Here is a 17145-nt window from a genome sequence, read left to right on the forward strand (position 1 = left end):
AAATTTTAAATACTTTATCCATTTTTATTTATCTTTTACTTCTACAAAGTTTGTAATATTTTAATATAGCAATATTTTAAAATATTTTATGCTAGGCCAGGCACGGTGGCTCATACTTGTAATCCCAGCACTTTGGGAGGCCGAGGCAGGTGGATCACTTGAGGTCAGGAGTTTGATACCAGCCTGGCCAACATGGTGAAACCCCATCTCTACTAAAAATACAAAAATTAGCTGGATGTGGTGGCACGCACCTGTAACCCCAGCTACTCAGGAGGCTGAGAAATAAGAATCGCTTGAACCTTGGAGGCGGAGGTTGCAGTGAGCTGAGATCATGCCATTGCACTCCAGCCTGGGCAATAGGGCAAGACTCTGTCTCAAAATATATATATATTTCAAAAAATATATTTTTTATACTAAAATATAGTAATCTCTTGAGAATGTTTTCATCATTTTTGTGCTTTCTATGTCCTCCTTACAGTTACCTACTAAAATCTAAAGTGCATAGATCCAACATTCTAGTGATTCCACTTTGAGCAATCCTTTCAAGTAGAAACAGTAGCACTAGAGTAAGTAGTAGTGATTAGAGAGGGGAAATTTATTGAATTAGATGCTGGAAATTATAAGGCTTGTTATTTGGTAGAACTGGAACTTAAGGCAGTGAATTTAGGAGAACACGTGTCAGTGACAAAGCCCTTGTGAAAAAACCAAATCGAATCAGGAAGCATTGCAGAACATTTACGTGCTTCCAACTGCAAATGTGAGTGGAGTTTGATGAGATACACACACTGCCTGGGCTTGCGCTATTGACAGACCCTCACCCCATAAAAATGAAATATAATAAGAAAATGAAATTTAGTAAGAAAACTCATATGCAAATCAAATAAGTAGTAAACGCGGTAGAGGTGGATCAGCTAGCCCCTGAGAAGGCTTTGTGATGTAGACAGATGAGATGTGGAGGAGGAGAATTTCATAAGGGTGAATCTTGGCCAACATGCCCCTGAGAGTCCATGAGGTAAATGCTATCTGTTGTTTCTCTCAGAAGTTCGGTCAAATCCAGGGCCAATTAAATTGAGAAGTGTTTTCCCCAGGGGTGGGTGGGTTGGTGGGCATGTAGATTACTAGTTTCTAGAAATAGTGGCAGTTTGCTGCTTGGATTGCTTTCCTGTTCCTTGTTACAAGAGGGTTGAGACAATGAGCAGCGGGAGAGAGTAGGTGAAAACAAGGCTTGAAGTCAACAACTAGTGTTCATGGTTATATAAGAAGTTCATTTTAACCTTAATTAGCAAAAAACAAAAAGGAAATAAAATCTTAATTATCAAAAAAGGGGAAATGCTGTGTAAGCGGTCATTAAAATGAAGATCTCTATCTACTTTGAAAGTTATCCACAACATATGTAGGTAAAAAAAAAAAAAAAAGTAAGCTGAAGATAAATATGTACACTATAATAATGTTTTTGAGAAAAAATTATGTGTGCATTGTGTTTCTATATGTGTATCTACATATGCACAGGAAAATATCCAGGCGCATATGCCTCAGGATGTGAAAATGGTTGCCTTGGGGATCTATTAGGGTCACAATGAGGGGTGAGAGGTGGGTCTTACACACACACACACACACACACACCCCCCTACCAAACGAAGAATGACAAAGCAACTGCGCATCTGCCAAGTAGATAATATATATCCACCTAAATTTTCTTCTTTTACACTTTTAATTTTTTCTATTTAGTCTTTTTTGATCCAACAGAAATTATATATAAAGAATCTACTTTAGCAAATAACGAATTATTCTAACTTCATTTGTCAAATACCTCTTCCGTTTTCTAATGTTGATTGTTCAAGAAGGAGTGTATTAGACTTAATAATATCAAAGTGAGCTATGAATCCACATTCTGCAAAGAATCCCTCTTTAACTCTTGATGATTATATGTGACTCAAGAATAGCAGTTTTGTCAAGTTTGCCATATAATTACTATGCTGGAAGAATGTCAAGCACTTGCTGACTTGTCATTTAATAGAAGGAACCACTTTGGTCAGTGAAACATGTCATTTAAAGATTCCCGAAGAAAGTGAAATAGCTCATACTTGTACCACAGAATTATTTATCATTTTTTATTTAATACATTTAAATATATTCTTTCACTTTAAATGAATTAAAGAAACACAGAAAAACATGTGTAAATTAGCCATTTTTTTAAAAAAAATTGTATTGTTTCTGCAAAGTCCTGAAAGTTAGATGGTGTTCAGTATTTAAAGAGATATAACACTTTTGAAATTACTGTTGCAAATCCAACAGGCACTTAATTTATTCTCTCCAGCATTTAACAGGATGAACTATTCTTGACACTCTTTATTTACTCAGATTGCTCACTCCCGTTTTTATCCTGGCTGCACCGTCTGCCCTCCACGTCTTCTGTTCTCTCTCCTACCAATGTTCTTTGGTGCTCACCAACATATAATCTGTGTTCTCTTCTTTTTCTACAGCACAAGGCCTCCCCTTTAAATCTATTTTCAGGCTTCTCCTAACACTTGAATAATCTATAAATCTCTATTTTGTGCTCTCTCTTCCCTTGAGTTTTATATCTATATGCCAAGAGCCTAAAAGACATTTTTACCTGGATATCCACTCACCCATCTGCTCTATACCTATTAATGCCTGGTTCTATTCCCTGTCTGGATTAATAAATGAAAACAACACCAATCCACACCAGAAAACTCACATCAACCAAGGCTTCTCCCTCTCCCTTTACCATTGAATATCTAAGTCATTTCAATCATTTCCCCTACATATCCATTGTATCTCTACCATGTTCCCTAATCTTGCTCAAATGATTTCATTTAGGCTCTTATCGTTTCCCACCTGGGTTATCATGATAGTCTTCTGTATTACTTTCCTATGACACCAATAGGTGGCTTAAAATAATAGAAATTTATTTTCTAACAGTGCTGGAGTCTACAACTCTGAAATCAAGGGACTGGCAGGGCCACACTCTCTCTCAAGCCTCTATAAGGATCTTTCCCAGCCTCCTCTAGCTGTAGCTCCAGATGTTCCTTGGCTTGTGGCAGCACAACTCCAATCTCTGCCTCTGTCTTCACATGGCTGTCTTCCTCTGTGTGTGTGTTGATTTCTCTCTTCTTATAATGACACTAGTCATATTAGCTTAACAGCCCACCCTACTCCCATATGACCACATTATAACTTAACTAATTATACCCTCAATGACCCCATCTCAAAATAATGTCACATTCTGAATTACCATGGATTAAGACTTCAACATGTCTTTTACAGGGACACAGTTCAACTCCTAGCATCTCCTAAAACCAGTCTGCCAGCTAAGTCTCTCTAATCCACTCTCCATTCTGTTGCAAGAGTGATATTTCTAAAAGGCAAAAATAGTCTCCAAAAAGCACACCAATAACAATAGAATAACCACCAAATTAGTTTGCATGGCATAATGTTCCAAATCACTCATAGGTAACCAAAGTTTTTCACTGATTTGTACTTTTTTTAAAGACTATTTTTAAAGAATAGTTTTAGGCTCAAAGCAAAAATGGAGCAAAAGGTATAGGGATTTCCCACATATTCCCTTGTCCCCATACATGCATAGCCTCCTCCAGTATCAACATTCACGACCAGAGTGGCACATGTGTTACAAATGATGAGCCTACACTGTCACATCATTCATTAGGACTCAAAGTCCACAGCTGACATTAGGGTTCACTCCTGGTGTTGTACATTCTATGGATTTGGACAGTTTCATAATGTTGTGTATATATCATTATAGTATCATATCGATATTTATGCTGCCCTAAATAAAAATTATCTGTGTTCTACCTATTCATCTTTCTTTCCTACCTAAGCCTTGGGAACCAATAATCATTTTACTGTCTCCACAATTTTGCCTTTTCCAGAATGTCATATAGCTGAAATCACAGACTACATAGCCTTTTCAGACTGTATTCTCCCACTTAGCAATATGCATTTAAGTTTCTTCCATGTCATTTTATGGCTTAATAGCTCATTTCTTTTTAGCACGGAATAATATCCCATTGTCTGAATGTATCACAGTTTATCCATTCACCTACTAAAGGACAACCTGGTTGCTTCCAAGTTTTGCCAATTATGAATAAAGCTTCTACACATGCCTATATGCAGGTTTTTGTGTGGACCTAAGTTTTCAACTGCACTGGGAAAATAGAAAGGAGCATGATTGCTGGATCATATGGTAAAAGGATGTTTAGTTTTATAAGAAACTGCTAAAGTATCTTCCATAGTGGCTGTACCCACACCAGCAGTTAATGAGAGTTCCTGCTGCTCCACACCCTTGTTAGCATTTGGTGGTGTCAATGTTCCAGATTTTGGTCATTCCAATAGATGTGTAATGGTCTCTCATTGTTTTAGTTTGTATTTCTCTGATGACATATAATGTGGGGAGCATCTTTCATATGCTTATTTGTCATATTGTATATATGTATTAGTGAGATGTCTGTTAAGATCTTTGACCCCTTTTTAAATCTGGTATTTTGTTTCCTTATTGTTGACTTTTAAGAGTTTGTTGGATATTTTGGATAATAGTCCTTTATCGGATATGTCTTTTGCAAACATTTTCTCTCAGTCTGTGTTTTTTCATTTTTGTTTTTGTTTTTGTTTTTTGTTCATTTGTTTCTTTTGTTTTTTTTTAAGACGGGGTCTTGTTTAGCTAGGACTTGTATTAACTAGGACTTCTAGAACAATGTCGAAAAGCAACAGTGAGAAAGAATATCATTGCCTTGTTCCTGATCTTGGTGGGAAAGCTTCTAGTTTTTCACCATTTAAGTACAATTAGCTGTAGGTTTTTTGTATATTTGTTTAATCAAGTTGAGGATGCTCCCCTCCATTCCTAGTTTACTGAGAGGTTTTCTGTTGTTGTTGTTCTTGTTGTTGTTGTTTTGCTCTGTTTTGTTTTAAATCATGAATGAGTTGGATTTTTTCAGATTTTTTTCTGCATCTATTGATATGATCATGTGATTTTTCTTCATCAGCCTTTGAATTCATTAACTTAATTTGTAATATAAACCAGCCTTGCATACCTGCATACTTTTAACTGACTCTTCACTATAGAATATAATATTTTAAACTAGAACATACCCTACAAGTGTTCAGAACAAACTGTTAAATGGAAGAGCTTCTCATCCTTTTGTTTTTTTTTTTGTATTGAAAAGTGTAATTATAGCTTGAATACTTCCTCAGGCTCTGTATCACTGCATTTTTGCTGCCCTATTAGTGTATTTTTTGCACAAATGTTACTACAAGAAAATAGCTCATTAAATTTATGATTCTTTTGAATGTTTTGTCAAATTTAGATTCTGCAAAATTGAAGGCTTTCTGAATTCATTCTATAGAACAGGAATTTGTCCGATGAAACACAGAAGCTCAAATAAAAGATTCTTCACATAAGGTTAGATACAGTATCTGAACTCTCAGTATTTATTTTGTTCAGTTTCTTCTTTACTTTTGTAGAGATAGAATCCAATGCCTTTCTGTTTGTAAGCCTTTTTAAAAAGTCATAATTTACTAAACGTTTCAAAAACTAAAACTTTTTAATACTCAATTGATGAAATGATTTAGTTATAGATTTCAAACTAAATTTGAAAAAAATTACCAAAATTTAGAGGATTAGCTTTCAGAAAAAGGCTTCATATTTTTATAGGACATTAAGGTTTATTTATCAAGTGCTTCTTAAAAGGTACAGGCATGTCGAAAATCCCATTAATAAGTAGCAAAGAGAGAAAGGGTACTGCCATGCTGCGTGCGTATGAGTACATCAGAATTGGAGAGGCTGAAATATGGTTGATATGACAAGATTAGGCTCTTTGGCTTCTTTCCAGAATCTATACTCCAGGTTAACACCAATGGCTTAGATTTTTTTTTTTTTCCTGACAAATGGTCCAAACTTTGGAATAACAGTATAATGACATTTTCCTAAAAATAAAGTCATACTCCACAAAAGAAGAAAACTGGTCTGTTTGTTTTTTACATTTTGGAACCCGGTTGACTAATAGTCTTCTCAAGTCCTTTTCAAAATAAGTATATTATCATCATTTTTGGATCTCCCAAAGTGTTTATGTAATCAAAATAAATGATATAACACGGGTTTCTAATAGACAAACTGATGTCCTAACTACCTAGTATAGCAGTTATAATATCCTAGGATAATAAAGTACTACTTAATAAGCTGTTGGGAACTACTCTCCTATTCATTTTGTAAGAATAGAAATTAATCAGAAGTGCCCACTTACTGTAGCACACTTATAGCATGATAAAGAACAACATAGGTAATGTCCTTGCTGTGATTTTTATGATACCTCATACTGGTTCAGGAACATGTGGAGTTGCTGTACACTGATTCTCAGATCAGTCTCATTGAACTCATAAGGAATATTCCAACCTAGGGGTCCAAATTTCCGTCTTTCTTGTACCAAAGCATGAAAGAAACACAGGCCATAAAGCAATTTCTTGAATTCCTCCTGTAATGAGAAGAAATGATGCCACATCATTATTTTCTCCATATATTGCATTATATTTACCATATTTTAAAATGAAAGCAAATTCTTTTCACTCGTAAATAGCATAGGGATATATTCATCCCAAATTATAACAGAATTAAGTATGTTTCTACAGCTCTTCATGCAAAGCATATCTATCTGTGTACATGGTCACATAGCTACACACACATAGCTATGCACCTCAGGTTTTTAGGAAGCATAGGAGGCTCATCTAACTTAATTCTGTGTTACAGATTTTGGAGGTCTTTACTAAAGCATCATAAGGCAACACTTAACAATTCCAATGTGTGCTCCCAGATCGCCATGGAGAAATGTCAAAGGATGTAATTCGAACTGATTAGAGATCTCTAAAACCCACAAGAAGAATAGGAAACAGGGAAGACAGAACTAGAAAGAGGATTTGTGAAGAGATTTCCTGGGAGGGAACAGCTGTCATGCTGGGAGTCCCCTTCCCCTAACCCCCAGTGGGGAGGGTTGTGTGGGGTCTACCCTCTAAGTTCAAGTTAGTGAGAAAGAATTGATGGGGCCACATGGAGAGCTGACACATGTCCCCTGCAGTTGGGGCAGGGTGGAAAGCAGGGAGAGGATGGTAAAAGTGAAGTCGCCACACTCCTCCTACAGTGGGCCCATCCAGTGGGAATCTCAAGGAGTAGACAGGGAGTGTGGGCTGAGAATGGGAGCTGGGGGTCATTTTAAAGGTTCCCTGGTCAAGAACACTTCTGCCACAGGATGAGGACACCCCAAGGGTAAGAGCCTGTATGAAGGGAGTGCTGGAGAACCAGAAGCTGAGGAGAATTTGGAGCAGCCATCTCTAGTAGAGGCACTGCCAAAGGTGACAGAGTCACAGTCACAGGAGTCCAGCAGGGGAGCCGAAGGAGAACCCATGAAAACACTCACAAGAGATTTCACAAAGAGCTCAAGAGTCAGCTTTAAATGATTTGTCAAGTCCAGAGAGCTGTAGGCAATAGCAGCCCCCATCAGGAATTTCTGCCTCTCCCAGCCTTACCCTCACACACACTTGCTGCTGAGCACTCTGCATCAGCAGCTATCAAGTGCAGGAGGAGTCACACAAAGAAAGATGCCAACTCCATCTTCCCCCAAGGGCAAGAAGCCCACCAACTACAGGCCCAAGGTGAGACACTGAGAAGTGGAAACCTAGATTTTGAATAAAAGTTGAAGTAATGATCAATATATTACATCATACTTCTTGGTTTTTGAATCAAGGCTGGCTTTGCAATTTAAAATGACTATAGAACACTTTACTACCTAACAGTAATCAGAAAAGTCACAGAAACGACCTCTTATACAAGAGCAGGGGAAGGGTTTCCCTCATAGAATAAAATTGAAAGGGAGAGTGGGAGACAAAAGAAAAAGTAGCATAAATTTAACCACAGAGGTTAAACATGCTGGGCTAATTCTAGACTATTTTCAATATATTAGAGAATTGAGCAAATCAGTAAACGTGCTGATATGTTGAAAGCCAGGCTTCTCATTGCAGAAGAAAGGACATACAAATATGGAATGAGAAAAAGCAAAAAAGATATCTGAGAAGAGTGACTGAAATTGGAGGCATTAGTATGAATTCATCACTTATAAAATATGTATGTAGTATTTATGTGCACATGAACTTGTCTACATGCATGTGTATGTATATTTGTATATTTGCATGTAGGTGTGCATGTATATTTGTACATTTGTGTATGTGTGTACATGTGTATACTTCTAAGTTCTCTCCACTGAAAGCGTCAAGAAAATACAGACAATGCAGTAGCAATAAGCTCCTCTAACACCCAAACCATGCTCTCTAATGCCATTATCCATTAAAAGGAAATGGGATTCTTCAGAAAACTGGCTGATTCCAGAGCTGGGGAAAGATAGGTATACCATGAGCCTGGAACATCTTATGTCAGCAAGTAAGAGGTACTACTGCTACTAATCATCAGATAATAGAATATTTTTTTAAAAAATATGGAACCTATACCAAGTACAGAGGAAGCAGTTTGAACGAGCCCTAATTGACCAACTCTGGAACAATCTGAGCACCAAAAGATTCAAGTATAGCAATGAAAATACTTAATGTACCATTGAGGGGAAAAAAAAAAAGCCTAGGAATTCATAGTCCATGCCAATTAATGGATACACAAATGGCGGAGAAGGGAGAACTGTCGCTTATAGTAGAGTGCCAAGTCTTGAATGTGGAAGGGAGCACGCGGGTGGGAAATAATATTTTTACAATCGTCACAGGAATAACTGGATTGGGTAAGAATCATTAATGATTACTAAGTCTGGGTTAGGACTGGATTTTGAGGAGGAATGGGATATTTTCATGGTGCTAAAGTATCTCCCCCACAGACTGATTATTCGTGGCAAAGGGGAAAGCAGTTATTATACGGTGAGGAAATAAGGCAATACTTTGTCTTGGTGATCAGAATTAGTATCATCAATGAAGGACAAATGGCATCATGTGCCTCCAGATGTGATCTCTGAGCATACAGCATCACCTATGGAATATCTTGGCTAAAAATGAATCACCTGAATCTAATTATGAGAAAACATTTTAAAAAAACCAAAATGAGAAATTTATTAAAAACCAGAGAGGAAGTCCTAGCCATAGTAAACAGGCAAGAGAAAAAAATAAGACATCCAAATAGAAAAAGAAGAAGACAAACTCTTCTCTCTCTTTGCTGACAATATGATTCTATACCTAGAAAACACCAAAGACTCTGTCAAAAGACTCTTAGAACTGATAAATGACTTCAGTAAAGTTTCAGAATACGAAATCAATGTACAAAAATGAGCAGAATTTCCATACACCAATAATGTTCAAGCTGAAAACCAAATCAAGGACACAATCCCATTTATAATAGCTGCCTTCCATCCCACACAATACCTAGGAATACATTTAACTAAGGAGGTGAAAAATCTCTACAAGGAGAACCACAAAACACTGCTGAAAGAAATCACAGGTGACTCAAACAAATGGAAAAACTCCATGCTCATGGACTGGAAGAATCAATACTCTTAAATGGCCATACACCCCAAAGCAATATATACACTCAACACCATTCTTATCAAACTATCAATGTCATTTTTCACAGAATTAGAAAAAACTAATTCTACAACTCATAAAGAACCAAAAACAGCTTGAATAGCCAAAGCAATCCTAAGCAAAAAGAACAATACCAGAGTCATCATATTACCCAACTTTAAATTATACTACAAGGTTACAGTAACCAAAACAGCATGGTACTGGTTAAAAAAAAAAAAGAAAAGAAAAGAAAAAGAAAAACAGACACATAGACCAATGGAAAAGAATAGCAAACCCAGAAATAAAGCTGCACACCTACAGCCATCTACTCTTTGACAAAATAAGTTGACAAAAATAAGCAATGGAGAAAAGACTCCCTATTCAATAAATGGTACTAGGATAGCTGGCTAGCCATATGCAGAAGAATGAAACTGGATCCCTACATTTCACCATATTCAAAAATTAACTCAAAATGAATTAAAGACTTAAATGTAAAAATTCAAACTATAAAAATCCTAGAAGAAAACGGAGGAAATATCCTTCTCAAAACTGGCCTTAGAAAATAATTTTTGGCTAAGTCCTCAAAAGCAATTGCAACAAAAACAAAAATTGACACGTGGGACCTAATTAAAATAAAGAGCTTCTGCACAGTAAAAGAAACTATCAACAGAGTAAAAAGATAACCTTCAGAATGGGAGAAAATATTTTGCAAACTATGCATCTGACAAAGGTCTAAAATGTCCAGAATCTATAAGGAACTTAAACAATTTAGCAAGCAATAAACAAATAACCCCATTAAAATGGGCAGAAGACATGAACAGACACTTCTTGAAAGAAGACATACAAGTGGCCAAGAAACATATAAAAAAGTGCTCCACATCACTAATCATCAGAGAAATGTAAATCAAAACCACCATGAGATACCATCTTATACCAGTCAGAATGGCTGTTACTAAAAAGTCAAAACACAATGGATGCTGGTGAGGCTGCAGAGAAAAGGGAATGCTTATACACTGTTGGTAGGAATGTAAATTAATTTAGCCACTGTGGAAAGCAGTTTGGAGATTTCTTAAATAACTTAAAACAGAACTACCACTCCACCAAACAATCCCATTACTGCGTGTATATCCAGAGAAGATAAATCATTCTGCTCAAAAGACACATGAACTCATATGTTCTCAGCACTAATTGCAATAGCAAAGACATGGAATCAACCTTAGAGTATATCAGTGGTGGACTGGATTAAGAAAATGTAGTACTTATACACTGTGGCATACTATGCAGGCATAAAAAAGAATGAAGTCATGCTCCTTGCAGCAACATGGATGCAGCTGGAGGCCATTATCCTAAGCTAGTTAATGCAGGAGCGAAAACCAAATACTGCATCTTCTCACTTATAAGTAGGAGCTAAACATCGGGGAAGACAGACACAAAGAAGGAAACAATAGGCCAGGTGCAGTGGCTCATTCCTGTAATCCCAGAACTTTGGGAGGCCAAGGAGGGCAGACCACTTAGGTCAGGTGCTTGAGACCAGCCCGGCCAACATGGTGAAACCCCGTCTCTGCCAAAAAATACAAAAATTAGCCAGGTGTGGTGGTGTGTGCGTGTAGTCCCATCTACTCATGAGACTGAGGTGGGATAATCATTTGAGCCTGAGAGGTGGAGGTTGCAGTGAGCTGTGATTGAGCCACTGCACTCCAATCTGGGCAATAGAGTCAGACCCTGTCTCAAAAGAAAGAAAAGAAAGAAAAGAAAGAAAAGGAAGAAAAGGAAGAAGAAGGAAGGAAGGAAGGAAGGAAGGAAGGAAGGAAGGAAGGAAGGAAGGAAGGAAGGAAGGAAGGGAAAGAGAGAGAGAGAGAGAGAGAGAGAAAGAAAGAAAGAAAGAAAGAAAGAAAGAAAGAAAGAAAGAAAGAAAGAAAGAAAGAAAGAAAGAAAGAGAAAGAAAGAAATACTGGAGACTACTAAGGGGAAAGGGAGTGAGGGGGCAAGGGCTGAAAAATGGTTGGGTACTATGCTCACTACCTGGGTGACAGGATCATTCATATCCCAAACCTCAGCATCACTCAATATACCCATGTAACAAACCTGTAAATGTTTCCCCTGAATCTAAAATAAAAGTTGAAAGTACAAAAAAAAAAAAAAATACACACACACATACATTAAAAAAAAAAAGGAGGAGATGACTTCTTCAGAGATATCAATGTCATAAAAGACAAAGAAAGGCTGGGGAAATGTGCCAGATTAAAAAAGATGAGGCAATTAATAGTAAACCAATGCTGTCATGGACAGGAAAATGCTCTAATGGACATTACTGCATCAACTGACAAAACTGAAACACAAATGATAGATTAAATAACAGCGTATCCTTCTTAAACTTACTAAAAGTAATAACTATACCAGAATAAGATAATATCCCTATTCTTACAAAATTTACACCAAAAAATGTAATGATAAAGGGCCATGATATATCTAACTTATCTAATTTACATGTACCTGATGTGGGGGCGGTGGAGAAATGGTGAGGGGAAGGGGGAGAGAGAGGAAACACAAATGATGAAGCAAAAGGAATAAAATGTTAACAGGAAATGAATATGGGTAAAAAGTGTAGGATGCTCCTTGTACTATTGTTATTTGTTTATTTAGAAATAGGGTCTTCTTGCTCTGTCACCCAGGCTGGAGTGCAGTGGGGTGATCATGGCTCACTGCAGCCTTAAACTCCTGGGCTCCCTCCCTCCTCAGCCTCTCGAGTAGCTGGACTATAGGTGTGTGCCACCAGGCCTGGTTAATTTTTTATTTCTATTTTTTATAGAGCTATGGGTCTCACTATATTGTCCACGCTGACCACAAACTCCTGGCCTCAAACCATCCTCTTGCCTCAGCCTCCCAAGGCACTGGGATTACAGGTGTGAGCCATCATGCCTGGCCCTTGTACTATTTTTTTGCTTGTAATTTTTCTGTAAGATTAAAATTATTTTCAAATAAAAAGTTAAAACAAAAATTATGATGTGCTGCTTTGGCATTTAATGAGACTTTGGTTTTGGTTTGGGCTGTGTTTCATAAATTCCTGGACCTCCACTATATGCAACTACTGCTGGAGAGACCTTTTGATCTAGAAGAAAGGGAGGGTTTGAGTGAAATTTTGCAAAGAGGCTCTGTCTAGTCCATCACATGCAGAAATGCCCTCACCACCTATCTGGGAGTAACCTGCTCTCTCTGGGCCTAATCAATGCAAAAGCTAGTCCTATGGCAGGTCTTAGAAGCTTAAGAGGTGGTTTGACTTACTTTTAAATATAGGCCCCCCCCTTTTTTTTAGTACCCAAGACTTTTGTTTAATGAAAGTACTTCTTTATTTTTAATGTTTTCTTTTGATGTGCATTTAAAACAAATTCAGACATCAAGCGTGTGAGCTTTTTAATAGCAAAAACTTACGAAGGTTCATAACCCCTCTTAAAAAGAAACTCTTCCATTTTTAATTATGGCAAAACGCTGTGAAACAATTTTAGGTCACAGACATTCACATACACAATTCTAATCATGAAAGCAGTGGGTGGTTTCCCTGCTTGCCTGGTGACGCTAAAAAACACCCTTATGAGTCCCATCAATCAAGGAGTAAAATCATTTTGGCTCTCATTATAGTTATATGAAGGAAATATTTTCATGTTTTAATTTAGAGACATGGCTCCAAATAGCACAAGGCTCAGTTAATATCCTGAAACAAGATTCTCCAACCTTGCAGATTTGTACTGGGAATGTCTTACAGCTGACTTTCTAAATAGAAAGCTACATTATTAATGACACCCCATAAGATCTCAGCTGAGCAGGAATGAGGCTGGTGCTAAAATTAAAATAAAATATTAATAAAATTGACTTCAGCACAGTCAATAATCAGTTATCAAAACCTACTGCACTGCGGTGCGGGAGGCCTATTTAATTTTTAGTTTTACTCAGTGCACACATCCATGATCACCAGGGGCCACTTGAACTGCTTTACAGGACCGAGGTAACAAGACTTAACCATTACTAACAGGCTTTTTGCAGCTGCCAAAGAACTCTGGATCAGAGATCGGGTCCATGAGGTATGATCGAATGATATTAGCCCGTAAACCTTTTGGTGCTTCATTGGTCATTTTCACTCCATTCTGCAGTACTGACACAGGGAAATTTGGAGATGGGTAACTTGTCAGCCACATTCGGAAATCTGGATGTGTTGACTCTGGGCTTAACTCCTGTAAGAAAATAAATCAGATACAAAAGGGTAAATAAAACCCAAAGAAAATCTCAAGAGCATACATATGAAGGATGAGTTGGAAGGGGGAGGAAGTATTTTTACAAAGTAGAAATGTAACTGCTACAATTTTCGGCAAAAGCTTTAAAATATGATTCTGCTCCTAAAACAATAATGCATAGTTGAGAAGGCCCAGCGTGCTGTCATTCTCCTTGGTAACATTAATTCATATGACTATAAAGTTTACAAAAGTGCTATATAATTCAGAGTTGGTCCAAATAACTAAGACATTCCCAAAACTCTTGTATGTGCACTGATGTTGCTGAAATATTTACAGAAATAATTCTCTGTCCCAGGGCTAGATTAAGACTAATCCATTTTTCTTGCTGTAGCCAGGTTGTTAGAATACACAACGCACTCAGATAAGTCAATATTAAACCAAGCAGAGATGAGATGAGAGAGAGTATTTTAAAGGTGAGAAAAACTGGGATAGTCTGAAACATCAAAACTTAGTACTAATCGCTCTATTTATTCAAGGGGATGGTCACACCTGGACTGCCAAGGGTAACAAAACACTCAATTAGCACCATTGCAAGGCCGTATAGGGCCTAGGAAGAATTATCATGGACCTTTCCCTCCCTTCCTGTCCAGTCCCACTTCCTACTGCTACCTCCCCCACTTGTCCATGTCAGTGTTATCTATGTTTCTTGAAATGGCAAATCTTTATCGGTAAAAAAAAAAAAAAACCCTGAGCATTCCTATGGTGAAGGGGTGGATAAGGAAGGAGGCATAGATGTCTATGTTTTTAATAATAATATGGTGGGTGAAAGCACCATTCTTTTTCTCCTACCAGCTGCCCTATGGTCTAGTGACTTCAGTAACATGATTAATGGGAATCTGAGCCAATCCATCAGGGACAGATTTCTCTCTTACAGGACTCTGTGATGGGTATATATAATGCAATTCAACAGGTCATGAGAACAGTCTGGAGACACATGAATCATAAGCAGACAGGCACAAATATAAAACCTCTGATAGGCCAGGCATGATGGCTCACACCTGTAATCCCAACTCTTTGAGGGGCAAGATGGGCAGATCACCTGAGTTCAAGAGTTCGAGACCAGCCTGGACAATATGGTGAAACCCTGTCTCTACTAAAAATACAAAAATTTAGCTGTCCATGGTGGGGAGGGCGTCTGTAATCCTAGCTACTCAGGAGGAGGAGGCACCAGAATCGCTTGAACCTGGGAGGCGGAGGTTGCAGAGAGCCGATATCGTGCCACAGAACTCCAGCCTGGGTGAGAGATTGAGACTTCATCTCAAAACAACAACAACAACAACACACCTCTGATACAAGGCGTGAAGCATGAGGAGATGTTGTAAGGCAAATGGTAAAAAGAATAGTTTTTCAGGCAGAAATTACATCAACTATGATGACCTATATTCTTGAGAAAGTGCGCTGCACCAATAAAAGTGAAAGCAGTTCAAAAGTCTGGAGCATAGAAGTCACGATGAAAGTGGCCTGAGAAGAAACTGGAGAAGTGGGCAAAGGTCAGGTTCTGAAGGGTGCTGTAGGTCATGTTGGGGGTTTGAACTTTGTTGTGCGTGCCTTGGGAGGCCATCGAAAAGAGTCAGGCAGTGAAGCAACATCCATTCACTAATTCAATAAATATCTACCGATTGTATCCTATGCACCTCACTGTTCAAGGTGCTGGAGGGAAAGCAGAGGATACAACAGATAAAGACAAAGTCACTGTCTTCATGATGCTTACATTCTAGTGGGAGACATGGCCAGAACAAACTGGCGCTAAGTGACATAAAGAAAAAACAAAGCCAGATGAGTGAATGGTGCAATTTCTTTTTTTTTCTTTTTTTTTTTTTTTGAGACAGAGTCTCGCTCTGTCACCCAGGCTGGAGTGCAGTGGCCGGATCTCAGCTCACTGCAAGCTCCGCCTCCCGGGTTTACGCCATTCTCCTGCCTCAGCCTCCCGAGTAGCTGGGACTACAGGCGCCTGCCACCTCGCCCAGCTAGTTTTTTGTATTTTTTAGTAGAGACGGGGTTTCACCGTGTTAGCCAGGATGGTCTTGATCTCCTGACCTTGTGATCCGCCCGTCTCGGCCTCCCAAAGTGCTGGGATTACAGGCTTGAGCCACCGCGCCCGGCCTAATGGTGCAACTTCTATCACCACCATGGTTATTTAGGAGGGAATTAGGAGTGGGCTAGAGTCACGGGTAATTCCAGAGGATTCATTTTCACTGTGTTTGTTGAGATCAAGTGCCAGGCTTTCTGTTTACTCAGTTGAGCTACAGGGAGTTTTTTTCCTGGAATTTCTGCCAACCAGAACAGGGAAGTCCCATGACCCACTGCAAGGTGGGTGGGAACAGTGCCTTTTTGGTTTCAGATTGTTCTACTGTGGCAGGGTAACTGGCCAACTGGGAGAGAAATAAAGAAAAGTGACATTCTGAAGCCTTTGAGTTTAGAGTGCCACATGAATTTCACCTTGAACAGTCCTCCTTGGTTACTTTAGGCCATTGTTATAAAAAGGAAGTTGATACGTGTCTACCCTGTGATTTACTCTCCTCCTCGAGCCTGCTGCTCGGGATTGAGGATATTTCCATCTCACTGGATGAGCCCTTGTCCCCGTTAAGAGGGATTTGCCAAGGCCTGGCTATGTTCTCACCTCTGTTCCTCCAGATCTGGTTTTCAATGTGAGCCTCTCTCTCCTGGAATCCAGTCAAAGCACTAACCTGCAACTCTCCAAATGGAGAGGAATGGAGCTACCTGAACTCTCCAAATGGAGAGGAATGGAGCTACCTGAATGTTATGTATATTACTAATTAGATTCAGGGAATACAATCTAATAAGTATAAACTTGCATTTTTACCTCACAGACTTTCTCAAGGGTTGGCATCCAAGACGTGGCAAGGTGACAATTCTGAAGAACAACCCAGGTTCCTTCCTTGACAGCTTTTTCTAACATCTTCATAGCAATGGGCCCTTGGCCTTGACCAAGAGATAAAGAGCTAAGTTTTGATCCCCCATACCCCTGTGTACAAGAATAGTAAAGATGTTATTTAAAATCACATTTTAAGAAACATCAATATTGTTATTTTTTAAAATGTTAACATTAACTATATTACAATTTAATTGGGTCACATGTCTCAAAAAGTTAAACACATGCGTCCCTAAAAACCTCTCTTTGACAAAGAATCTTATAAACACTTAGGTAAAAAGCAAGTCAATTCATGTAGGAAACAGTCATGGCAATAAATGGAAAATTCTGTAGTCTTTGGTTGTTGATAGAAGGGATAGAAAGAATAAATTAAATAGACTGTTAACATAAGGA

The 17145-nt window shown here is 38.3% G+C and overlaps 1 protein-coding gene across 1 annotated transcript in view; it reads right to left on the bottom strand.

Moving 5' to 3' along the window:
* The window catches only part of DNAH7 (dynein axonemal heavy chain 7), a 340938-nt gene that overhangs the window by 36483 nt on the left and 287310 nt on the right, over positions 1–17145 (bottom strand). Inside the window, exons 56-58 of the mRNA XM_025404220.1 lie at positions 16684–16845; positions 13599–13799; positions 6345–6506 (exon numbers count right to left, since the gene is read on the bottom strand). Coding sequence (XP_025260005.1) covers positions 6345–6506; positions 13599–13799; positions 16684–16845 — 525 coding nt within the window. The remainder of the gene's footprint in view (positions 1–6344; positions 6507–13598; positions 13800–16683; positions 16846–17145) is intronic.

The sequence above is a fragment of the Theropithecus gelada genome, chromosome 12 (assembly GCF_003255815.1).
Source record: "Theropithecus gelada isolate Dixy chromosome 12, Tgel_1.0, whole genome shotgun sequence".
Classification (NCBI taxonomy): Eukaryota; Metazoa; Chordata; class Mammalia; order Primates; family Cercopithecidae; genus Theropithecus; species Theropithecus gelada.